General features: G+C 43.4%; 1 protein-coding gene across 3 annotated transcripts in view; it reads right to left on the bottom strand.

Annotated features, from left to right (window-relative positions):
- The window catches only part of Plekhg1 (pleckstrin homology and RhoGEF domain containing G1), a 210,430-nt gene that overhangs the window by 41,263 nt on the left and 141,797 nt on the right, over window positions 1-27,370 (bottom strand). For all 3 annotated transcript variants that reach the window (XM_047557962.1, XM_047557961.1, XM_047557960.1), the window contains 2 exons: window positions 15,383-15,483; window positions 2,047-2,116 (listed from right to left, as the gene is read on the bottom strand). In XM_047557962.1, the coding sequence (XP_047413918.1) occupies window positions 2,047-2,116; window positions 15,383-15,483 (171 nt within the window). The remainder of the gene's footprint in view (window positions 1-2,046; window positions 2,117-15,382; window positions 15,484-27,370) is intronic.

Here is a 27,370-nt window from a genome sequence, read left to right on the forward strand (position 1 = left end):
CCAGGGAGAGGGGGAAGCTAAAGGAAGGTGGGCTCTTAAGACACACTGTCCCCTCCAAGGTGATGTTCAGCGTCAGCTCTGCTGAGAGTCGAGACGAGGAATGGACACCAGGGCAGAGACAAAGGCAGGAGCCCTTCCCGGGGTTTCCAGAACCCTAAGAGCAGACCACTGTTCACAGGAGCAGGATTGGGTGGCCAATAGGGAACTTTTATTTCTGTCCCTCAAGAGAACTGCCCGCTCCTTGTTCTTCTGGGAGCAATAGGTAAAAAGCAACTGTATTCTCTTGGGTTGGTTGGAATTTCCTTAACTTGCGCATACCACAAAAGTAAGCCAGGTCAAAGATGAATCTCTGCGTAATCCCCGGTGATCCAGATAAAAGCAGAAGTCAACCGCCAGCTTTACCTCTGTCGTTAATGGCCTCTCAATTAGAGCAATTTTCCATTCCTCCCAGAGAGGAGCAGCTGGTGGTGTTTCAGAGAACGTAACATCTTCTGAATTTCAGGGTGCTGAGTGAAAAGCAGGTTATGCCAGAATCTCACGATTCCCTGCTTCCACGTGCAAGTGTGGAGAGCTGAAGTCAGTCTTCTAATTGAACTTGGCAATGTTACAATGAAAAATAAGATTTGGGAGTTGGCAAGGAGGCACATAAACAAACTTTTATGTGAATAATTAAGCCAGAGCTTAGCATATGCTGGAACATCTTTAATCAGCTTGTGATTACAGTTACCAGTAAAAGCCAAATGTTTCCGAGAGCTTCTATGCTGTTTATGTGCAGTGGTTATTTTAACATATCTTCTTTGATATACCAGACTATCTTGTTACCATTTTTCTCCTTTCCATTTTTTTTTTTCTTTTCTTAAAATTCTCACCTTTAGGAGAATCAATTATGACCCTGGAAACTTTGAAGAGTATCTGTGTACCTATACATGTGTGCACAGACATGTTACGTGTGAACACACACAGATACATGCAAAGGCAGGAGAAATTTTTACAAGATCCTCAATTGCTTTTACAGAACTTCAGTAGAACCCAGCGTGTTATGTTTGAATTCAAAGCCATCTGGAAGGATCTACAGTCATCAGAAATGACCTTGTGGAACAGGTCTGGAGCCAGGTCGGCTGGGACAACATCCCAAGTTCACACTGGACTCTGGGGCTCCAAATGAGGTGCTAATTCACAGTTGGTCTCCAAGCACCTTCGTGAACTTTGCTTAAACCTTTGTACATTGCAAACCTTTACACAATTGCAGAAACCACACAAAGTTTTGCTGAAAAACCGTTGCAGCAAACGAAGGTTTTCCAAACGAAAGCTGTTAAATTAAGAGAAACTTAAACAAGACAGGTTTCTTTCTATCTATAGCAGGTAACATGTTGAGAAAGGGGCACTCTCCTTCCAAGTTCAGAGCATGAGCTCACTGATGAGCTTTAAGTCAAAGCTGCTCCTGGTATTCTCCTACGCCATCAAAAAGGTAGGAAAATGAGTGCATTTTAAGGTGTAGGAAATCAACTCTGTTGCTTTTTATCCTATAAAAGATAATTACAGAGACCAGGCTAGTACCACACTTATTACATATAAAACATTTAGATTCTAATGTATTTTTGTAACTGATTTCGTGGTATGCTATATGTATTTATTTTTCTACTCTAGGGACATTTTCCTGAAACAGGAAGTATTATATAGAGTCTTCCGGTTGAGGGCATTTTACATAACTTAAAAGTTTAAACATTTTTTGATTCTAGAAACATTAACGTTTTTCTACTCTAGACTCTCCTCCCACAAGCTTCAAGTCTTTCTCAGGAAAGAGTAACATTGTTCAGTTACTACACAAATCCAGCACAACTACTACTTCCACATCCTCCTCTTCCCAGTAACAGTGTATTCTTTTTCTTTGCTATTGGAACAAATGAACAACAACAACAAGAAAAAAGCCAGGGAGATAAGTGACCAACTGCATCCAATATGAAACGAACCAGCCATTCTAACTTTAAAATGGAAACCATCCATGCTCTCTGCCTTGGCTGGTCCAGAGAAATGAAAACTGCTTACCTTGGACACAAAACATTCTGCGATGGCCACAGGATCATTTTCACAGTTTTCTAAATCTTGCAGAAGTTCACTAATTAAAACAAAACCAAACAAAACAAAAAAGAGGAAGTATTAGATCCAATCTTCCATTGAGGGCATCTTAAATACTTAAAAGTTCAAACACTTCTAATGGCTTTTACAGAGAATCACATAACTGAAGGCCCACTGTCATTTGTATGAAAGGTGTAGATAAAGGGCTTGTCCAACAGCACGGTGGAGCAAGGACTCAAACACAGTCTGGGAAACTCTCCCACCAGAGATAAGCCTGCCTAAAATTTAAGTTTTCTGGATTTTTGTCATCAAATAATTGCCTGGGTACCCAGTGTAGTGCAAGACCTTCAGAACACACCAGTGAGCATAATGACTTATGGTCCCTGATCTCTAGAGCTTCTAATGCATTGGAAGAGTCTGACATTCAGTGACAAATCACACTAACAACAAAGACATGCCAGCAGAGGAAATCTCTCTCCTCAAGTGTAAATTTATATTAATTTTTAGTGGCAGTGTCATTAGTACAAGTAACTGCATGATCATTCATTTTTGTGGCTAAACCATAATTCATCTAATTAATCTTTCAATGTCTTGATACAATTCTGTAAGTGGAATTGCTGGGTCAGAGGTCATTCTCAGTGTAAATATTATCACATTTCCAAATTGTACTCCATTTAAAAGATACTAATATATCATTTAATATGTTGAATATTTGTTTTAATGCCCTCTGTATTACATTTTTAATAAAAACTAGAGGTCTGTAGGAATTAGGGTAGAAACAGTTCATGGCTTGGTGCTTCTCATTCTTTTTTTTTTTTGCGGTACTGGGGATCGAACTCAGGGCCTTATGCTTGCGAGGCAAGCACTCTACCAGCTGAGCTATCTCCCCAGCCCGGGTGCTTCTCATTCTTGATGGCCATGCAGAGAACATTTTCAACCCTTCAGCTGATCCTGCTAGGCACACCCCTAATTCTATGTATACTGAGGGTGAATTTTCATTATTTTTCAGTTGCAGCTATTTCTTGCTTATTACTTTCCCCAAACATCTCTGCCTGCCATCAGCTCAATCCCTTCAACTTGATGAGATTAAATGTATGGATTTGTATCTTTAAGACTATGGAAATATTATTCCCAGTTCAACCATGGCAGACATCAGGATTTCTTTTCCTTCTTGTAGAACCATGTTTTCCCTAGAGTTCAAATCGTCTCACTTCTTTTTGCTTTTGCTTTGTTTTCAAAGTATGCACCACTAATTTTCCTCCATGTGCCAGGAGTATCAATCTCACCCATGGGGATGGAAGATCAGATAGCCCACTGGTTACATGTCATTCCTGGTGGCCTGTGTCCTGAAGCCTGTGGCCTGTCCTGTCCTGCACATGTTCTTCTCCCTGCTGCTGGACACGCTCTCCAACACCCTCCCGATGATGTCATGGCCTATCTTCTGTGCTGGATCCTCGCATCTGAGCGGCCAGTTCCTGTGAATCCCTTCCATTGAGAGGTGACAATACCCACTAGCTTTCTGAGTAAGGTAAGAGGAGGGAAGTTTTCTGGAACTCTTTCTGTTTCAACATGTTCTCCCTTCACACTGGTGGATGACATCAGTGGATACAGAACTTTTGGTTGGAACTGGGCAGGGTGGTACATGCCTGTAATCCCAGTGGCTCAGGAGGCTTTAGGCAGGAGGCTTTAGGCAGGAGGATCGCAGGTTCAAAGCCAGCCTCAGTAAATGAGCGTGGCCCTAGGCAACTCCGTAAGACCCTGTCTCAAAATATAAAAAGGGCTGGGGATGTGGCTCAGGGATTAAGTACCCCTAGGTTCAGTCCCTGTGCCAAAAAATAAAAAAATAAAAGAGAGAGAGAGAGAGAGAGAGAGAGAGAGAGAGAGAGAAAGAATTCTTGGTTGGAAGTCATTTTCTCTAAGTTTTCAAAGAAGCTGTCTGTTGCTTTTAAATTCCAACAGAGCTACTGAGAGTCCATTCTGATCCCCCTTCCTGGCTCCATGTGACTTGTTTTTGTTTTCCCAGTTCTGGAAGTTTTCAGAATTTTGTCTTTGCTAATGGTATTCTGAAGCTTTGTGATGGTGGGTCCTTATGCATACAGTGGGTCAATTTTAAAGTGTGGGAACAGATCTTGATCTCCAAGTATGGTCCAGTGACCGCTCCCTCAGATGGAATATAGGACACTATTTCATAAAAACACTGAGATGCTATTGGATTTTTTTACTTTCCCTCTGTCATAAGAGTACAGTGGCTTCTTCCAGAAGCTATTTGAAGTTCTATATTAGGACAGACTGAAAGTAGGCGTGGATATGAGAATTCTGTTTCCTGTTAGGTCAGAGTAAGGTGATCTGTGAAAATGTAAAACAATTCCAAAACACAACAATATTGTGAAAAAATTAGTAAAATTACTTTCCTTAAACATGTGGGTTTAATATATTATTACATAAATTGATGCTTTAACAATTTCTCAGTTTTAATTTCTATCATGATAAACAAAACATAATGAAACAAACAAAAGCAGCTTTTGGGGGTGTCTTTAACCATTTTTAAACATGTAAGAGATCCTGGGACCAAAAAGCTTAAGAACCTCTGTTCCTGGCTCATGTCTTTGATGCTTCCACCCCCACAAAGCGGAAGGTCCTGTTGTTCACATTTGGGATCTCCAGATCCAAGTCTCAAATTTTCTTTATTGGTTCTCTTCTATAAACCATCTTCTTATTTATTCTGCTTTTCTGGGAGAGATTTCAATTTTACTTCCCATCCCTTTATTGAATTTGCTGTCTTTTGCAATAAACCTGTTACACTCTGTTTGGGGTGAAGTTTGCAGAAAAAAACCCCAGCCTCACATGGATGTGTCATTAGAAAAGGGAGGAGAATTTTAATTCTTCTTTGAAATTCCACTCAAACTCAGTAAGTGGGGTTTGTTAAAGGTTTGCTAGAGTCTGAAGCCATACCAACAGACTATGCCATTACTTGGAAATTCACTGCTGAATCTTACACTTTGCGGGGTGGGGGAGGGACCAGGGATTGAATTCAGGGGCACTCAACCACTGAGCCACATCCCCAGCCCTATTTTGTATTTTATTTAGAGACAGGGTTTCACTGAGTTGCTTAGTGCCTCTCTTTTGCTGGGGCTGGCTTTGAACTTGTGATCCTCCTGCCTCCTGGGCTGTTGGGATAACAGGCATGCACCACTGTGCCTGGCTACAATTTGTTTTAATGTAAAAAATTTACTTCTGATGCTTATATCATTATCTTTTATAGAAAGATGGATGTGGTTAATTAAGATAGTTGAGATCTAGTCATTGTGACCTGAATACTGGACAAGGTAAGAGAGAAGGTGGAACACAAAGAATAGACAAAAATACCATGTATTGGAGTCAGCGTGTCTTCCATGACTGGGGGATGGGGTGCTCTGCGTGGAAGTTTTGTGTCTGAACCTCTCAACAGAAATTTTCTCTTTTTAAGCAGAGAGGAATTTTGAGCAGACTCCACCACGTTCCTTCTTGGAGCTTAACAGGAACATTCCCTGGCATATTTAATACCTAGCGTCCTCTCTGTTAGGCACATCATGCTCCCTCCATGTATTAATTCCAACTCCAGAGTGGACTTCTGGGAGGAGGAACTGTCCCCCCTGCTCCAGGGAAACCTCACCTGGAAGTGAATGACTGGCACTCATTGCTCAAAGAACCACAGAGCTGGGAGGGAATGCAGACACCTGGCAGTCCCAATGCTTCCTTTTTTTTTTTTTTTTAAATTATTATTATTTTTTGTTGTTGTTGATGGATCTTTCCTTTCCTTTCCTTTCCTTTCTCCCTCCCTCCCTCCCTCCCTCCCTTCCTTCCTTCTCTTTCTTTCTTCATATGCGGTGTTGAGAATTGAACCCAGTACCCCATACATGCTAGGCGAGTGCTCTGCCACTGAGCCATAACCCCAGTCCAATGCCTGTTTTTAAGGTGAGGAAACCAAGACTCATGAAGAAGTGTAGTTTACCTTAGGTCACACAGCTCAAAATCAATGGCTCAGCTGTGGACAAAGTCGGGGCCGAGTTCCAGTCCTGCACTCTATCACAAACACATCTATTGAAGTATTAGTTTCCTGATTGACTCAAGGAAGCTGAGGGCCAGACTTCAACATGGTACTGTCCACCTGAGAGGCCTTGTTGGTCTTACCTGGCCAGCTGTCCTTTTCAGCCCTTTTCTAGAATATGATAAAAACAATAAAAATAAAAACGGTGAGGAAAAGGCAGTGGGTTCCTCTCATGCTTTTCCATGGGGGCCATCCTCCAAATAAAGCTGTCCTACCCCTCTGTCTGTGTGACGTTGGACAGGCAACGCTCAAAGGCTCCCCGCCAGGCATGGAGAGAAGCGCTGAGGTTCGGGGTAAAGACAATGGACAGGGCTGTGGCTCAGGGGCAGAGCCCTCCCCTAGCATGTGTGAGGCACGGGGTTCGATCCTCAGCACCCCATAAAATAAACAAACAAAATAAAGGTCTGGTATCCACCTACAACTAAAAATAATATTAAAAAAAAAGAAGATAGACAAAGGCCCCATGTAAGAACCATGCACTTCTGCGCTGGTCACAGATGACAGACGTTGATGATTGAATGAAACAACATATCACCAGGTATCGTATGGTATGAGGAAATAAAGAGGGCCGCATGACAGAGGGCAGCCAGGCTGGTGGGGGTGGTAGAAGAGGGCGGGGAGGACATGGAAGGTGCTCTGAGGAGGTGACATTTGAGTCCAGGGAGACCTGGAAGAGAAAGTCACTTAAGAAGCGCAGTTGGTGTTTTGTGGGAGGTAGAGAAAGGGTCCTGGGGACACAGAGAGAGAACTATGAGAAACATGGGGAGGATTGTGGAGCAGCCAGGAGTGGAATGCAGACCGGCCACTGGAGATTCGCTGCAAGGGCCAGAAGCAGGGCCATCTCGGAATGGCAGCCTGTGGGGTGGACACTACGAACTCCTCACTGCTCAGGTGTAGCTAATGGACAACTGCGCATGCGAGTGAGGAGGAAGGAGGGGTTCACCCATAGGATCTGTGTTCAAAGGTAAAATCAGTCATCTGGCTTTCAGGATCTGGTATTTTCTTTCTTCCCTGAGTAACTAGTCTCAACGTTTCCTCCTTTTTGAGTAGGACCACGAGAAACAAAATGGTGAGATTTCCTATTCGAGCTCAGGTCCCTTGTTTGGGTACCACGTAGAGGAAACCATCCCTTTTACAGAGCATATCACAGTGACATCTTCACTGAGGACTTGAAGGCAGGGACTGTATAATGACCGTGAAGGACTTACTGCTTTAGGTTGAATGAGGGTCGGGTGGGCCTCTCCCCAGTATGCAGTAGACTCTAAGCAGCACTTCCTTGTCCTACCCCTCACCAGGTCATGTGAACTTGTCGCCTCCGCAGAGAGACATGGGTACACGTGGGAACAGAAAATGTTCCATTAGGCTGACTGACCATTAGCACTAGCCTTAAAACTCCATTTGGAAAAAGCCTGGAGATAAAAATATCTTTCCACTGTGCATAAGCACCCCCAGACAAAAGTAAGTGCTTATTCCTCAGTGTTTTCAAAGCCTCCTGCGCCTTCCTCGACTGTGTGACTTGGTGCTACTGCTAGGTCTCCCCTGGATTTCGCACGCTTCAGTGACTCAGTACTGGGATACTGAATAAAGATCAAGACTGAGGGAAAAAGGGAAGTTTTACTCAGATTTTTTGGGGAAGGGAGAGAAATTGGATGATTTTGATCTGCTAAGGAACCGTTTAAATATAAAAATGCAATTTGGAGGAATGGTCTTTATTTCCTCACTCTTCATTCTTGAAGAAAATTTCAAGCTCCAATCTAGATAACTTTTCTCTATTCCAAAGGAAGGGTGCTATTTTAAAAAGTTAGCATTTCTTCTTTGGTTGGCAGTAAAAAAAATGTTTGGGGATTTTAGGGGGCTGGTCCAAATGGGGATAGTGGTTCCTTTGTCTAACCTAGTTTCTGGCCATTTGGAGATTTATTCCAGGAAGCACACCAGAGGCTTGAATTTCTAGTTTATCATAGAGATAGAAAAAAGAGTCATTTGGCTATCAAAAAGAAAAAAAAAATGATGTCTCAATTATATTCTGAAACATTCCATGATGGAAGATTCTGTGAAATAACAATTTAAATATTGTTATATATAAAAATTGAACAAAGAGTAAAAGAAACTGTATAGTACTGTCATTTATGAACATACTTGAAAATTTCTCTAAAAAGATACAAAGATATCAAATCATTCAGGCATAGATAAATAAGACATCATGACCATGTGGGTTTTATTCTTGTCATGTTATGAATGATTCATATCAGAATGCTAATATAACTTACCACATTATGAATACACAGGGTAAAATCAAGTTAATTTCATCATATTTAATGGTAAAACATTTATGCCAATATAAAAAAAACCATAATGATGCTCCCATTCCAACATTGTATGAGAGGACTTGCTTAAGTAATAGGACAAGAAAAACTCATAAATGGCAGTAGAACTGGAAAGGGTGACAAAAATTCTCATTTTTCAACATCATAGTCTGTATAGAAATCTAAGAGAATCTACAAACAAGTGTTAGAATCATTGGGAAAGTTCAGAAAGTTAGTTTGATACAGTATCCACATATAAAAATCAAAAACATTGCTAGGTGAGAAAAACAGTAGGATTAAAAAAGAAAACAAAAAGTTCTAGTCAAAATAACATCAAAAGCTGTAAGGTATCTAGGAATGAATTTCTAAAAGTTAACATGTATGAATATGATGGAGAAATTTTAAAGCATTAAAGGCCATTTTAAAAGTTTGATTGAAGAGATACAGACTTATGGATGGGGTAACTCTGTATTATCAAGATGTCAATTTCGACAAAGTGAAAAGCACCCAGAAAACCACTAGGGATGCAGGAACTCATACAAGAGATTTTATTTTTTTATTTTTTCTGGTGCTGGGGATTGAACCCAGGGGCTTCTGCTTGCAAGGCAAGCTCTCTACCAACTGAGCTATCTCCCCAGCCTCAGAGATTTTATTAAGAGGACAGGTAGAGTGTCTGCCCGCAGTGGGAGAGAGAGAGGGAAAATGAGAGTGAGGGGGGGGCACAAGAGAGAGAGAGAAAGGAGGAGATGAAGGTGGTGAAGCCATTCTTAAGTAGTTGAATTTTGTGGGCCAATAACAAAGGACCAATGGCTGGCGAGGAGGTTCGCGGGCTAACAATCTGGACCAATGACTGACTAGGAGGTTTGCGGGCTAACAATCTGGACCAATGACTGACTAGGAGGTTTGTGGCTAACAATCTGGACCAATGACTGACTAGGAGGTTTGCGGGCTAACAATCTGGATTGTAAAGAGGTGTGAGGGAGGCAAAATAATGGTGGCAGCAAAGCAGCAGGTCTGATGCCAATAGAAAGTGAATCTATATATTTAATGCAATTCCAATAAAAATCCCACCTAGTGCTTCATGAAACTTGACAAACCAATAAATAAGACCATTTGACAGGGCAGAGTCCACAAAAGCTAAACCAGTGTTGAAGAAGAGTAGTGGGCTTCAGGGAGGTCATGGGGAATGGACCAAGGCTGTGGGAACAAAGAAAGAGGACACAGAGTGTCGCCAGCTGCAGCTACAATCCTGCGGATATTTGTTACCGCCTGCAGCAACAATCTCGCGGGTATTTATCGGAGGTGGACTGGAAATAAACTACTTCTATTCCTGAGCTGCTTCCTTGCTCGCTTATTCTCTAGCTTATAGAGGAAAAGAGGCTTGCTTGATTTTAGAGGAAGAGAGGCTTTGAGAGGGAGTTTTAGAGAAAGAGGCTTGCTATGCTTTCAGAGATCTATTTCTTCTTAGAGTTCTGCTGAGGTGCATCCTGCATCCTGTGAACTAAAGGTGCGTGCTAGAGATGCATGCTAAAGGCGCTGTCTATCAGAGGTGCTTCTTAGTGGTGCGTCCCGCGTACTGCGATCTGTGATCTGCGACCTAGAGGTGTGTTCTTAGTCCTCCTCTGCGATCTGTGATCTGCGATCTGCCTTCTGCCTTCTGCCTACTGCTTTCTGCCTACTGCCCGCTTATATTCCCTCCAGGAGGCGGAGGGTAGGGCCACGCCAGTTAAGCGAAGATCAGGCGAGGAGCCAGCTGCTCAATCACGGCAAAGGTCAAAATGAGCAGGCACGAGCAGGAGCACTCGGGAACACATGTGCACGTGTTGTGTGCGTGGACTCATTTGAATACAGCCAATGATAAGGCACCTGAGTGTGTCTATGTTAACCTTCCTCACCGCCGATGTGATCAAAACAACTTCTGGCGGGTTGCCGGGCGCCATCTTGGCATAGTCCGCATGGCATAGCCCCCAACAACAGAACCCAGAACCAGGGCCACGCCACAAACTGAAACAAACTGGACCCGTGAGGAACACAGGACTACAGGTCAGTATGGGGAGGCTGGGCACTTCACTTGGTGAAATAGGAGTTCTAGATCTCCTATCACATAGCACCATCAGTTTCAAATGTGAAAAGCAAAATTTTAGGTGTTTTTGAAAATAAAATTAGAAAAAAAGTAGAGCATATTTGTTACCTGAGATCAGAAGATAATTTTTAAACACAAGACAAAACCTCTATGTTTTCATAAAAAGTTCATTTTGTGTTGTCAATCTTATAATTTATATAACTAATTTTCAAAAAACCATAATTACAGTTAAAAGACATGTCTTATACTAGGATATATTTGGTACATGATAGACAAAGATCACTAACTAGAATTCATCAAGGACTCCTTTACAACAATAAGAAAAAGAAACATCCCAACAGGAAATGGACAATGGATATGAGCCAGGAAACCACAAAAGAAACCTAAGTGGGCAATGAGAAAGATTTTCCCATATACTGCAATTGGCACAACACAAAGTGATAGAGCCCCCATGTAGTATTACCTAGCAGTTAAATGAACTGCAACTATAAATCTCAAAAATGACAATGTGTGGGAAAAAAATCTGAGTTTGGCACCATTTATGATATATTCCAAATAAGTGAAAGCTCTACGTAAAGACTCCACACGTAGACTCACACAAATGTGTGTAGCATTATTCATAATAGCCCAAAAGTGAAAATCACCCAAATGTTCAGTAACTAGGTAATGGCTGAATAAGTTGTGGTATATCCATATAATGGAATATTATTTAGAAACGAAAAGGAACGAAGTACTGTCACATGCTGCAACTGGCACGGACCTCAAAGACATTATGCTTAATGAAAGAAGACAGTCACGAAAGGCCACATAGTCTATGATTCTGTCCATATGAAATGCCCAAAATAGGTTAAGCTAGAGACAGAAAGTAGATCAGTGGTGGCTAGGGCCTGAGAGTAAAGGAAGTAAGAATGACTACAAAAGGGTGGGGAGTTTCTTTTTAGGGTGACAAAAATATTCTAAAATTAACTCTTTGAACACACCACAAAACACGAGCTTCATTTCAAATGAGTGGATTGTGTGAGAGTTGTATCTTAATAAAGCTGACAGTAAAATACCACAGAAATCCATAAACACTATAAATTCCAGTTCTCCCCTCTCCTGTGTCCGTGCTGGAGAACTGGTTTACCAGCAGTGTTGGCCATTCTCCAGAGCCGCATGCGATGGGGGAAGAGAATATGTAAGTGGCTTCAATATTATCTGTAAAGTCTTTATGCTTTAAAAAAATTTCTAAAGCAAATATGGTGCAAGAAAGCTCAGACAGGGGTGGGTGGTTCGTGGGTGTGTATCATAGCACTGATGCTTCTCTGCATTTTGAAAATGCAGGCCGAGTATCCCTTATCTTACATGCTTGGGACCAGAAGTGTTTGGAATTTTGTATTTGTCAGAATTTGGAATATTTGCATGCTCATAATGACTTATTGTGGAGCTGGGACCCAAGACTGAACACAAGTCTCATTTGTACCTTATACATGGAACTTGAGGAAAATTCTACACAATATTTTTAGTGTGCTTGTGTTTCTTTTTTCTTTTTCTTTTTTGGCAGTGCTGGGGTATGTTTCATTTTTAATTTAACTTTTATTTGTTCTTTTTAGTCATACATGACAGTAGAATGTATTTTGACATAAACATACATGGAGTATAACTTCCCATTCTTGTGGTTGTATATGATGTGGAGTTTCACTGGTTGTGTATTCATATATGAGCACAGGAAAGTTATATCTGATTAATTCTGCTGTCTTTCCTATTCCCATCCCCTCTTCCTTCCTTCAATCCCCTTTGTCTAATCCAATGAACTTTTATTCTTCCCTCCGCCCACACATCATGTCAATGCTCAAAAGGTTTCAGATTTTGGGGCATTTCAAATTTTGGATTGTCAGATTAAGGATACTTTCCCTGTGCTTCCTGAAGGAAGAAATCTACTCAGCTGAATTTTTCTGACCAGTATAAAACAATTTCTTTTGCTCTCTTTAATTTTGGAGACACAATATTATTATGCTGAAAACCTGGATCCGAACTAATAATAGAAACTTTAAATGTTTTTATTTCAAGCCCAACATCGATTTCCCAGATAGCTGTCTTTGAAATCAGTTGACGTACAGCATATAATAAAAGATTCATAAGCAGCACTGATATAAAAAGGTACATCAATACTCTTAATCAAATAAAATAGCAAGAAAGGACATCTGTACTCTAAATTAAAGACTGTAGGTTTAAGAGAAAGGAAACAAATGGGATTGAAATAATGCAGAAAATTCAAATGTCAAAGTTAAGTATTTTTTGGAAACAGTGAAAGGTATTGGGAGAGCTGACACAAACAAGTGTTCAAATGGACCCGACTGAGGCCATGCACGACCAGGGAACACACGGGGGACCCATGCAGGAACAGACACAGACATGACCACTTGTCACAGCCTCACTGCCCGGAGGCCTCCAGGTACATCACCATCAGGCTGTTCCTTCACCCTGACCCAGGTTTTCTTTAGGCAGGTCTGACTCTCAGGAGCAATGAACATCCAATAGAAAAGAACAGAGAGTCAATTCAGTAATGCCAAGGTCTTCTCTGTCCTCCGACTTTTGTAGACTGGGTTCTGCTGCCAAGTCCCTTCTTCCTACCTCATTTTTGTCTTTCTTTAAATCAGGAGACACATGAACACTTACATTCCAGGGAGTAGACATCCCTCCTGGGATCAGCCACAACGTCATGAACTACCGCTTGAGGAGCAGGATTCCATCTGGCTGGAGGGCACAGGGCGGAACGCCTGGGGTTTGGGGCCAGCCGGTCCAAGATGATGTGTCTGAAGCCCTCTGGCCTCTGGCAGAGGGAAGTACTCACTCCATACCTACTTGTTACCGTCAACTTACAGTCAAACCACAGGCCTTGGCCGGGGTCCTGCTGGCATCTAACCCTCTCACCTCTTTCCAGTTTTGAGAGTCCAGTGGGCTCCGAAGGGGAGCCAAGCAGAGGCTCATGGGAGTTCACTAGCAACAGCTAATGGAGGCCTGTGTTCCCATCAACACATTATGAAGAACATACAGGTTCTGCATCTCAAGTTCAGTTGTTTAGGAACTTTCTCTAGCTTATTATTGTGTTAATTTTTTCAAGACAGCGGAACCATGACTGACAGTACAAACACCTGAGGACCTTTTGAAAATTTCTGATGCCCCAGTCTCACCCCAGAACAATGAGTCAGGATTTCTGGAGAGAGGATCCAGCCACTGGATGGTTTTCAAAACCTTCCCAGGTGACTCCAGTTCCCGTGTACAGCACAGGTGGAAACCACTGACTCACACTGGTTTCCAAGTGGAGAGTGGAGAGCAAAATGCTGATGAAACTGGCATTTCTCTGTCAAAGACTTTCAGAATAAAGGACGATTTATTTACTTACTTGTTTATTTTAAAATGTTCTTAGTTGTAGATAGACACAATACCTTTGTTTGATTTATTTATTTCTATGTGGTGCCAAGGATCCAACCCAGTGCCCCATACGTGCCAGGCAAGTGCTCCACCACTGAGCCACAACCCCAGCCCCTTAAAGGATGATTTAAATCAACTCATTGAATGCCTGGGGTTTGGGGCCAGCTGGTCCAAGATGATGCCCAGAGGCGAGGCTGGTGCTAGGTGTCAGGGATTCAAGGGTGGCAAAGGACACAGGGATCCTGGCCCCCACAAGCTCACCTTTGCCAATCTTAGTGAGCAAAGAGGAGTAGGACTAAGCCTGCATTACCATTCACAAAAGGACAGGGCAGGGCAGAAGACATTTTACTATAACAAACTCCGCATCTTAACTGGCTCTCATTTCGATGGGTCTATCAGTTTACTAAAGCTTCATAATGGCCCAGGAGATGGCGTTTCCTAGCATTTCCACTCATTCATTCAACAAGTGAGGATGTTTCTTATGGGCCAGAAGCTGTTTTAGACTGTGCAGCAGTAACTAAACAGGACCCTGTTCTTGTAGAGCATTCTGCGAGTGGGGTGGGGAGGAAAGAAACAACAGATATAATATAAAAGTCTACCATGCACTATGTTAGAAATTGACAAGTGCTATGGGGAAAAGGAGGTGAGGGGTAGCGGGTGAGAAGGAGGCACCCCATGAACCTGGTAGACAGTAAGATTTGACCAGAGACTTGAAGGGAGGGAGGGATCTCAGTTTGTTTGAAGACTCACCCAAGGCCTGTGCATGGCTTAGGTGGCATACGAATCCCCGTGTGCTGAACATCAGCACCCGTGTGGTTAGCCCACCTACTAACTTGTCTTCCAGTCTCACCATGGATTGTGATAACCGATGTACTCTCTTCCACTCCCTTCAGTTCCTTCTCCTGTTTACTAGGGTCATTTTCTAGCCCAGTGCTCGCCACCTAGTAGGTACTTAATAGATGTCTGAATTAAATGATTTGAAAAGATTATTAATTAAATGGATTTTAAATTAAATTAATTATAAGTTATAACTTAAAGGATTGACTGTATGTTTGCTGTGTCCAGCCCACTCCTGAGGCAGAAGGAAATTCACAGAAAATCCAGCCTAGGTGTGGACGCTGGAGACCAGGGGAACGTTACTGACAGATGTTCTGTTATGGAAGAAGGGTTTCCATGCACCTCCAGGACAAACAGGTCTCTTCTCTAAGCCAGGATGGAGAGGGAAAGAATACTGAGTGAACGTGAGAATCACATAGGAAACAAGGATGCTTTTAGTTAGAGAACTTGAACTTCATGACATGATGGCCCATAAGAATGTAGGAAACAGGACCAGGAATTACAAGTGAATTTTCTTAGCCAGTATTTGAGAAAAATTCATGATGCTCCCATGTAAGAACAGTATTGTGAGGATCAACTTACCTATTGAAGTGATAGATGTCCTGTATGTTTCCAAAAAGGGCAGCTCTGTCTTCGGTCCCCAGGGGAAGTTTCGCCTGGTCCCTGATACAGTCGAGGTAATCCTGTGAAGTCAAACAAGAAGGATGTCTTAAACACACCCAACCTCTTCCAGTTCACCTTTAATTATGCAAGACGAGCCACTCACATCTGTTTCAAACGATTATGATACTGATGTGCTCATGAACTCTACTGTGAGAATACAGAGCGGCTCCTTCATTAATGATTACACTGCCTACCTAGAGAACCTGAAATTTTAGCCCAGAGAGAGAGCATGGTATACACTGAAGTGTTGGAAGGTACTAGAGCTTTCCCAGATGAGGAGCAGTAACAGTTACTAATAGTGTCAGTTTGGGTATAAGGCCTCCTGTTTCCTTGACTGACTTAAATGATAAGACTCCAAACTTCATACAGTGGGAAACCAGAAAGAAAAATTCCAAAATGTGACAGAGTCATTTTAAACATAACCTTTAAATCATAAAGTTATCAGTTGTTAAAGTAGAGAACCAAATTCTTCCTCAAATACCAATTTACTGGGGGAAAAGGGGCTTTTAAGATAACAAGCGCACGTGTGAGGCTTAGGCTATGTGAGAGGCAGTAGCCTTGAGCCCTGGGAACACTCGGCGCTGGTTTTGGAGGTTTTAACATAGAAACCACTTCCACACAGATCTCCGCTGGGTCCAGATCTCCAGCGGGTTGAACCGACAAGGCGGAGCGGCTCTGGATTGCTGAGAAAGGGGAAAAGGGTTTCCCGCCCGCGTGTGCTGCAGGGTTCATAACTGAGCTACCCTCGCCCCTGCAATGCTGGAGAAAGAACTCTGCGGGAGGCGAGAAAGCAATCAAGAAAAAAGTGAAAACAGCTGAAATAACGTAAAATAAAAAAAAAATAAGTATAATCCCTGCCCGGGGCTGAACAACGCAGCGAGGCTCTCCACCAAAGGGAGCGAGCGCTCTGCAGCCCGCAGGAAGCCAGCAGGGGCGGTCAGGCAGACCAGGGAGCAACCGCCCCACAGTGAGGAGCAGCGCCCAGAGGGACCGTGCGAGGAGCGCCGGGATGAAGAGCCATCAGATGACTCTTCCCCACCCCTTTTCATAATCCATATTCATTCTCTCGGTTTTTTTTGTTCCTTCACAAAAGGCAAAGCTTCCCCATCGACTTTCTTAAGTAGCACACAGTATGGTTTGCATACCTACGTTTTCATTCTAGTTTCTTCAAACCAAAATCATTGTCACACACGAAACAATGCTCATAACCTTATTTTTTTTTTAAACCAAGCTTTATTGGTAACGGATTTTCTTTTTAAGAATGTGGTCATCTTCATAAGGTACCAGAATCACAAATTTACGTGTAGTGGCATTAAAACCCTCCAAAGCAATGCCTGTTCTCCTCACTGCCATGAATGATGGTAATGGATGAGCTTAGGCACCTGCAGAGGAGAGGCAGTTAATGCCCAAATAAGAGAAGCTAAGGAAGGTGGGAACTGAAGTAAGAGTACATTTTTAACAAACTTGTACTTCCCCAAAAGAAAAATCAAATGTGTCCATCAATATTTCTGTTAAATCACACATGGTACAAAATAATGGGCTAATACTCAACTTGCTTTGAATGCTTATATTGGAGGATAGTTTAATACCTTGCTGGACATTTTTAAAGAACATGTGGCATGCAAAGTTAAGAAGGTAACGCAGAAGAATCTGGATAGCCATGATCCACACCAACGCAGCAGGGTAAGAGGTGGACTTGCAGTGAGGCATGCACCCCAAATACACCTGACTAGCTTCAGACATTCTGCATTGGGGCTTTAAAAGAGAAGGAAAAATCCTTTTCTACGTTTCAAGTACAAAGCTTGCTCGCCTGCAGAAACCCAAGACTAAATTCTCCATGTGAGAGAAAGATGGGGATAAGGGCTTGAACGGTTTCATGTGGAAATAAAGACTCCCGTTTCCAACAAATGACAGCCCATCTCTAATCGAGAGTTTTGAAACCCTCAGCATCCATGGTAGAGATGCTGGATATTAAAAGGTGCTTGTTTTCTGAAATTATTGAGAAAACAGATCACAGGGAGTCCAAGATTTTGTAGGTCACTCTAGAAAAGAGATCAAAGTCGTATGGCCACAGCACGTTCCCTCTGCTGTTCATAATTAAGCTTCTAAGTATGAGACTTTTAACTTGGTATGGGTTTTTACTGAAAACTCAGTAGCAAGGTCTCCATTACAGCTATAATCATCTGAAGCCGAAATGAGAGGTTTAAAGCGCAGTGATAATAACAGTTCATTTTGTGCTCAAAATGACAGAGTAAGGCTACCAATGATATTTATTAGAGCCTGTTGTTCTGCTTATTAATTTTATTGACTTGATGTCGCCACCTTTGGCTATCCTACTGTTAACAATGAAGGATCAATTTAAAACTTTTGCATTAAAACAATTATTCTCTAAGAGTATCAATGCATTCCCCCCATTTTGGGGGTGGGGGTAGTGAGCGGTGAGATATACTGAAAGGGCTTTTTTCCATTCCAATAATTTTCCATTTTGCAATTTTAAATTTCCTCTATTTTCTAATTAGTTTATGTCCTTATGGTCTCCACCATTAGACTTGCACATGAGTGTGTTCCTCTCACTAACTTTTCATTCCATGGGCTGTTATTGAAAATATCCAAATAGAGTCTAACTTATGGTGTAGTAAATGAACAGGAACTAGTTTGCAAACTGTTCCTGATCTGCAACGAGGTAAGAACAGAAGTTGAAAGTGAGCATGCAGACAACTTTTACAATAGTTTGACAGAACAATTAACCACCAGTTCAAGGTACTCAATCTGTGCTTATATGTGGTAGGCCTTATTCTCTTTTAATTTTTCTCAAAATTCATTTTCTTATTGTATTTTACAAAAGCATCAGGGTATCAACAGTTTGTAAGAAAACTCTCTTTCTCTCTCTGTTTTGGGGAATGCATCTTTTCCCATTTCTCCAATTCCTCCTCCTTTTCCAGAAAGTACCTGCCATGTACTCAACTGAGATACCACTGAAGCTAGGCTTACATTTGCATATCCATTTATAATTTAAAAGCACACTCCCATTCATTCATACAAACCCTTCCCTCCCACCCCACTTTTTGAGGACATAAGAATGTGTGCCAAGTTCTGCTTCATAAGCTGGGAATTTTAAAAAGTGAACCGCACATCCTGCCTTCCCCCAGGAGCTCCCTGTCTGGTCCAACTGTAAACAGGTAGGTCCACTTCAGTGTTCTAGCTGTACGACTGAAATAATCAGGGTGGGAGGGACCTAAGGCAAAGGGGTAAGTGGCCAGTCCAGGAAGGAGAGAGAGGCTTCAAGGAGGAGGTGGTGGTTCAGAAAGAGCTAATCTTTGAGATGAGGAGGGGTTTGAATATAGAGAAGAGAGGAAGGAGACCACAGCATCCAGGAGAAAGCAAGAAAACACAGGCACAGGTAACGAAAAGTCAGGACACGGAAAGGAGTGGAGATGGGCTGGTCTCGGGGCAGGCAGGATCTTGGGAACTGAGATAGGCTGGAAAGAGCTGCGCATGTGCAGAAGCATCCAGACTGGAGGGTGTGGCTGTAGTGATGGACAGATCATGGAGACCTCCCTGCCACGTAGGGGCAGTGACCACTGAGGATGTAGTGAGGTCAAAGATCATTCCAGCCTGGGTACAGAAGTAGAGTAGAGGCCATAAAAAAGACAGGCCACTTAGAAGCCTTGTATGGCAGGGCAGGTGAGCACAGACCTCTGGGTGGAGAAGGGAGAGTTTATGGGACAAGAGGTATTTAATGAGAGAAAGGAGAGTCTAGAGAAAGAACATGGCCCAAGCAAAGGATCCACCATTCCGGGTTTCAGGAGAAGGAAGTCTGGGGCTTCTGTTCTTGTTTTCCACTCCAAAGAGTTGGGTGGGGCTCCACCTGCTCCTCAGAGGACATGTGATCATCTGCTGTGGCAGTGGGTCTGCTAAAGTCAGTGAATACTAGGACCCTCTGTCTCCTCTTCTGCTAGGCTGCAGCAGGAAGACAAAGCCGTAGGCTTTTCTCTTCTCTTCTGCTTTTCTTTCCCAAGTGGCAGGTGAGGAAAACTAGCCTAGGGCTGGCTCCTGCTGGCTTGTCCTGCAGAGGCCTTGGCAGGGCACTTCTAGGCCTTTCTGATGGGCAGGTACCCTCTGGACTGGATTTCCTCACAACAAGATGAAATATTTCAAGACCTCTCTGGAGTTTTGTGGTGCGGAGAGCCAAGGCCTATAATTTGGCTGAGTTAATCTAGACAGTAGGTCTTTGCGTGGCTCAGGCTCACTTGCCTTGTTCTTATCAGGGTCCAAGCTCTGACAAGAAATATGGGCTTTATTTTGCAGCCACTGTCCTCTGCATGAATCATGGCTCAGAGCCACACATCCCTGACCAATGCCCCCACCCCCTTGCACCTTGATGACGCGTCAGACTTGGGTGTGTTATGGCTGGGGTGACAGAGACATCCCCAAGGAGGATGATCAGGACAGGATGTGTGGGCGCTTGCTCGAAGGCTCTGCGGGAGCTGGCATGCCCTCTACACAGCTTTGGCTCCATCTTACTGACAGAGCTGAGGTCCAGGACTGTGTCAAGCACCTGGCCACCAGGGTGCAGCTTCACAGACCTGGGGCCAGCAGACTGCAGCACCAGCAGGGGTTGGCGGGCCTGCACCAGCAGGAAGGGGGCTCCTGGGAGTCTCTCCACTCCGGGAAAACACCCAACAACCCTTGCAAACAGAGGGTTTAGCAAAGCCAGTTGAAAGCCGGGGCTGCCCTGAGGGAGGAGCATCCTCCTGAGTGAGGGCAGCGGGTTTGAAGCCCAGAGCATGTCAGGAGCTTTCCCCACTCCTCTAGAGCCAGTCTCAGGAAACATGGGGACTAGTGGACTCCCAGATTCAATGCCCAGAGTAGGTGCGGACTGACTTGGAAGAGGAGTGACAGATGAGAGTGAAATGTGAGGGGTTTGGCTGTAAAGGGAAGAGAGGCAGGACCAGGGAGGACATATCAAGTGCCCTGTCCATTTGTCTTTCCATCCAACCATGAGCAGGCTGCAGATGGAGGAAGGAGGAGATGGAAGGAGGATGCCTGGAGTTACTAGAGGGACTAGCTGGCCCTGGTGAGCCCTGAAGGCAGAAAAAAGACATTCGCAGCTGAGGGCAGACAAGGGAGGCGGACAGGACCATGAGCACTTGCTCCTGGGAACCTGGGTAGGGAGCCTCATTCATCAGAGCGGGGCCAGGAGTGGCCACATCAACACTGGCCAGCCTCCCTGCGGGGACAGCAAACTTCTGACAAGTCAGAGCACAGAAGGGGACGTGCTCCCTCTCCCCCGGGGCCTTTTCTCTGTCCCCAAAGTCATTCTCCAGAGATAGCTCTGGTTGGCATCGTGCTATCCATGCTTCCAGGCCACGTGCTGGGGGATAGTCACAGCTGTCAAAAATGAGACTCTACGTTGGAGTCACGATTTTATTTCTTCTACTCAATAGATGCAGATATACCTAATTCCTGTTTATAAATATAGTTCATTCTCATTTTTTTTTTTACCATGTCTGCATCCTATCCCAGTGGATAGCGTTATAAGAATATATTTAATAAAGATGTTGGGGAGGACAGACATTACTTACGAGGCACAGCTGAAGGGGCCGGGGGTGTTGAGAGGTAGTGACATATGATTACTGTCCCTTTATGTGGTCACAAGAGGGCAAAGGAGAAAAACACTTAAAAATGAAGTCACGGTATAACCATTTATTTACAAGCGCTTGGAGAGTATGGAGGGATACAATTGCAAATAAAAGAAACCCTTTATATTTCTTTCTTCCAAATAAGCCCCTGAAAGGGTGGAGAGTGGAAATTCCTGCTGTGGACTGCGGAGAGCGCATCAGAAGTCTAATCTGCAAGCCAATCTCTCTCCTCATCCACTGAGGAAGGTACCCAAGGAATTGGAATGGGACCCAAGGGGCTCCAACTGGAAACAAAGGCCCTTATTGTAGGGACCGTGTTTCCTGAGTCTGCATTATGCAGACCCCAGGACACCGAGCACCGTGCCAAAAATACAACGAAGGAGGAATGCCACCGATCTTCCTGCCACCGTCATTGAAGAGGGCAGAGAAGGAAAGGAAAAAAGAGGAGGGGAGGGAGGAGAGGGGGAAGAGGGGAAGACACAGCAGGAAGAGAGACCCTGGAGGAAAAGGGAAAGAGGAAGAAAGAGGAAGAGTGGAGAAGGGATGGCAGGGGAGGAGCCCAGCTCCCCCATGAGAGTTCAAAGTCCTCTGTCGCTGATACCAGTTCCCCTTTCAGAGTTCTCCTGATTTTTCCCACAGAGGCTGAACCTATTGGCAACATGAGAAGTCTGTCAATGGCTTAGAGAAGTTTTAGTGGAGAGAAAAAAAGAAAACAAAACTGGGAGGTTTTATCCTCCTCTACCTTCTATAATACTTATAATACATGAAACTTCAGTCAACAATGTCAGGAATGGCCTTCTTGCTAAGCCGTGACAAATGACGCTGGTGCCTGTTCAGCCTCTCCATTGTCTCCCTACTTCCTCCTGAAAGGAGGGAACTAAGGGTGTCCTCATAGGGAGGAGAGGAAGCCAGGCCTGGAAGGGGCAGGATTTGGCCTGGTCTTCCCAGAGAGGACGGGGGAGGGGACGACCGGGGAGAGGGGTGGGAGCAGAGATGTTGTTAAAAGCAGACCTGTTAAGTAGACAGAGAAACAGGCCTTCGCTTGAGGACAACCGGGAAAAGTTGATCCCCACCAAAGACTTTAAGCAGAAACATTTATAAACTGGGAACCCGCAGTAATCCAGTGATAAACACAAGATCTTAAGAGACAGGATTGCATTAATACGTTAAAAAGTCCTTAAAGGATGCCCGGTTTTCCCTCGACTTCTGACAGCTATTATAGAAATCAATTGTTTATTTACTTCATACTGATACCATGTATTATCTCCATATCAATGCCTACAAATATAATCTGAAGAATGCGATCATGATTGGAAAAAAGTTTGGTACAAATACAACACTAAAATTAATCTCACATTAATTCCACTTAGTTAAGACTATTAGAAAAGTTCTCCAAGAGTCCCGACTTAATAACACAGCAGAAAAACTTAATTTGCCATTGCTCTGTTAAATATTTATTTATTTAAATATTTTTTAAATATTTATTTAAAAACCATGCATAAAGTTTGCAAATTACATTGACAACATTCTCACAGGCAAAAACTCTCCTTGAAATAAAAGAGGAGGGCATACAGCCATGAGGAAGTCCTGCCACATAGTGAAATATCTTTCTTTGCTTATTTGTAAGCTACCATTCCTTGTGTGTGTGTGTGTGTGTGTGTATACGCTCTTTAATCCTATCGTTTTTAGAAGGAAAAAAAAAGCATTTCTGTGATACTCTGTGTTTTTGGATACGCTTATATCCCAAAACAAATATTTAACAATTTTAAAAATCTTCAAAATGGACAACCAGTGTTTACCAGAATATCTGAAGAAAAGCACAGAACCAGGCTCTCAGTGGGCCCTGACTGGACAGGTTTAATTATATTTTGCAGGAGGCCATTGTTTGGGATTAGCCTCCTGCACTGGCCCCAGCAGAACAGAACAGAGCAGAATGGAGTCACTCATGCTAAGGGCTGGTTTTCCAAAAATAATTGGAGATTCACAGCAACCAATCAAAAGGGGACACTTCACCTAAGCCTACATGATAAGAAGTTCCTTCTGTTTCAAAGCTATAAGAAACTTGAAACAATCTGCTTTTTGTTCTGTTTCTGCTTCCTCAACCCCTTTTCTGTCTATAAAGCCAAACCTCTGTTTAACTCATCAGAATATTCATACTATTTTGTAGAATGAGGTGTTGCCTGATTATAGAATGGCAAATAAAGTCAATTAAGATCTTTAAAATAAACTTGTTGTGATTCTCTCTTTTTTTTTTCTTCTGCAATGCTGGGGTTCAAACCCAGAGCCTCATGCATGCTAGGTGAGTGTTCCACCACTAGCTGCATTCCCCAGCCTATAATTTTGTCTTCTGAAATAGGTAAGTGAAGGAAGTTTATTAGCCACTTTCTGGAAAATGGTCTTTCCAAGTTGCCTTCTCTTTCTCCATCTTTCCTTTTATGCTTTTTTATTGCTTTTAGGCCTATTATTGCTTTTTTCACTCTCGCAGGTCCCAAGCCAGCTAAGGAAGCAGAGAGACACAGTTAAGACATGGCTGTAACCCTTGAAGTAGAAATGGGGATGCCCAGCAAGGCAGTAGAGGATGCAAGGACTTGGCAAGGCTTGAAGGGCCAGAAAATAAGAAACTGATCCGTCTCAATTATAATCAAAGCGCTGCCAGTATAATTTGAAACACAGTAATTAAGGAAAATTAAATAAAGCCTGAGGGATTTTTTTATATGGGGCAAAAAATAAAAGGTCAGTAAAATAAATATATATTATTAGATAATCTGAATTTTAACCCTCTTCACTATTTATCATCATCATTATTATTTTAAGATTTACTGCCTGTTACAGCTCTCCCCTTTATGCTTATCTCTTTAGTCTTCTTCATGTCCTAGGAGATGGGTTCTTTTGCTGGGAGTTTTGAAAGGTTCTGTGACTTTCAAGGTCACACAGAGAATAATGACTCAAGTCACATTTGAACCAGGATCGGCAGATGATAGCCAGGGCATAGAAACCCTGCACTCTTGCTTCAAAGGTTTTAAACCTTAACAAGAGAGACATGTGCTGATTGGTTTATTCTAGGGGTTAAAAGTAGTTTTTACTAGAGAGCAGGTAGGAGCCTACCAAACACACCCACTCCCATTTACCAGGCACCGACCATGTGCCGGGACCATCACAGAAGCATCTGAGCTTGGATCAGCCCCATTCACACTCCCAACCCAGCCCTCTGCCTTCAGGTCTTCATAAACGCACGCCCGAGGGGTGCTTAGCTCTCCACCACCTGTCATATGATTCTCAAAGTGGGTTCATGTCTTCCTGTCCTGTTCGCACAGCCTCTTCCTTCCTGGTCACCCATGCATGACTCTCTAGTCCTTCAAAACAATCCACTTCCCTGGCTGTTCACCCCACATCTGTCAGTCACCTGGTCCTTCTTTACAGACATGACACTATAGCTCTCTCTGCAGAACAGTCATGAGGAATTGTCACAAATAAATTACCGTAGCTCTTCCAGCACTGCACTCTAAGTATCACAAAGCAGTCTGGCAATGAGATCAGTGTTTTAAAGCTGGGGAGTCAGGAGCTGGCCTGAAATTAAGATCACTCTAAAGTCAGAAGAGAAGCAGCAACTCTGCAGGCACAGAGGACGCTCAGAGGCAGGCCGTGATGCGCTGGAGGCAGGACCTGCAGGGGTGACGAGTTGGTGGTGGTGGGCGTTCCACCTCTTTACACCTGAGCGTGTACACGCAAATGTCTTCCAGCAACATCAGACACACACACACACTCTTGTGCACAACTGACAGTCCGAGATTTTTCAGAGTGTTCCCATTTCCTCCCTGAGCTCTGCACATCATTTTGGAACATTGATGACTTAAAAGCCTTCGCTGGACATCAAAATAGTTATTGATTTCAGCAGCAAAAGCATTTCCTATTCACACATCAAATCATGACACACAGATCACCTGAGCACTCAATTCTAGAGGACCAGACATTTTGAAACAAGGACACCAAGTAATAGTCCATTCAAGCAGCTACAGCTCATCCACATCTACATTACCAATGTAGTTAGAGTTAATTACTGTAGTTAGTTAATTACTGTCTAACACAATAATGATTTATTTAATAGATTGAAATACTTTTCCACCTATTTTATGGAGACCAGAACAGTAATATAAATAATTTTCATGGCAACCTGGTCTGTATACTGTAGGTGCTTAGACAGTGTTCATTTCATGGATAAGAAACAAGACCTAGTGACAAATGCTTTGTGTTATGTGTGCTCACTTTCTTGGAATTCCGGCCCTAAAACAAGAGTTGCAACCCGATGAAGAAGGTGGTGACTACCTGGACAATATTAACTAGGACTAGGAACAAGCTGACTGCCATTGGATCAACTTCCCACGGACTTAGTCATACAAACTGACAATGACCTTAGGGTCAAGCTTTTTTACTTAAAAATTGCAATGCAATGAGGTTATATATATATATTAAAATAAAGCATCCACACAAGGGCTGACCTCTTTCTGGGCTGTTTTTGGAGAGGGATGAACATGACTATCCTCTGGCATCATTAGGTAATCCACCACTAAATTTGGAAGTACAGGGGCTAAACTATTCCATTCACACTACTCCAAACAACGAGAAGCCCCGAGGAGAGATCTGATTGCTTCTCTGGTTATATTGTCGTTGATCTCATCACAGTAAAATCTCAGTCCAGAGTTATTTATTGATACAGAAACAGTCATGGGCTTGATGATCTGCAGGAAGCAGGCAGAGGATTCAGCAGATGAGAAAATGGGGTTGGAGGGGTCTTTCCTCAGCAAAGCGGGTTCCCCACATGATGGGATATTCCCCAGAAACTTGACTTCCTCAAAAGTGCTGGGCCAGGGGACACATGGAAAGATTTCCTTATGTCATTCTGTCATGGAGGCCTGGTCCCAATTCATGTCCAAGGGCTGAAATGTATGATTTGGGGAAATTGTTTTTTCTCTCCTCTTTAAAGCACAATGTCCATGGCCATCTTGTTACACAGAACTAACAGAGACAGTGTGACAGAGGTAGAGAGACAGAAGAGAAAGGGCAAAAGAAAATGTGCTCATAGGACAAGGTTTCCTTAAGTGACATTTTTCAAGAGATTCCATGAATTTCTACAGCAGTCGTCTTGTAGTCTGAACAGAAGCAGGCTACAGGCTTTTTCTTACAGTAGATGCAAACTGCAAACCTGCTGTCCCAGGACAGGGGATTTATGCAAGGACAAAGCAGAGTGGGGACAGGGCACTGGGTCCATCCTGGGAGGCCTAGTCTCCAAGTGCAGCATGGTAGAAATCCACCAGACACTAAGTCAGGCAGCCTGGGCTTAAGGTCCAGACCACGGGCAGGGTATTCACCATAAGATTCTGCTGCTTTAGCTCTTATATAGGAATAATACAAAGCCACGCCTCCTCATCCTTCAGGGGCTGAACACCAGGGTCCATTACAGGTGCCTGATGTGAGGGCTCAGCACTCAATACCTGCCCTGTGGCTTTATGGGGCCCAGTTTCCTCCTCAGTAGGACTGGGAGATGGGCTGGATCAGAACCTCTTTTGGTTCAAAAGCAAATGAACTCTAACAAATTATACCAAGCTCTCCATTGGTATTAATAGTGACGTTGGAAGACTAATTACCATGAGCAGCTAGTTCTCATCCATCAGTGGCAGGAGAGAGTCCACAGATAGTTATGGGAGACAAAGGCATGAAAAGTCCTGTGGGCCACCCAAGTTTCCAAGACCCTTGCCTTCTGCTGTATTGCCAGAAGAAAATTCCTGTCCCTTCTGCCATGGCTCTTCTGCAAATGTCTGTTCTCTCACTGGGAGGCCTGAACTTGCTAACCAAGCCCTCCAGTCTGACGTACCCGTCCAACGTTCAAAGGATTTCTAAAGCTCAAGTTTGGGAGAACGGCTCCTGTGTAAATCCTACAATGACTTCTCCCACCCTGCAGCAGTGTCCTTCAAGGTCCCTGGTCCTGCTCCCAGTTAGGCTCAGTGTTTACCACTTTCAAGATCCCTCTCCCTCCTTGCTCCCACCAGCACACGCGCTCTGCTGCTCTGTCCCAGCGTTCCTTGTGCCCTGTTCCCCCTATTTCCTCTTCCATTTCTGCTGCCAGAACTGTCCCTCCTGCTCACCCATACCTGGTGAACTCATCCTTCAAGACTCTTCCCCGGATCTCCTGGGATCCTTCCTACCCTCTGTCTCAGGGGCCAGGTGCTCCTCTGAGCTTTCTGATTGTAATTCCGTGACTGAAGAAGCA

The sequence above is a fragment of the Sciurus carolinensis genome, chromosome 7, assembly GCF_902686445.1.
Source record: "Sciurus carolinensis chromosome 7, mSciCar1.2, whole genome shotgun sequence".
Lineage (NCBI taxonomy): Eukaryota > Metazoa > Chordata > Mammalia > Rodentia > Sciuridae > Sciurus > Sciurus carolinensis.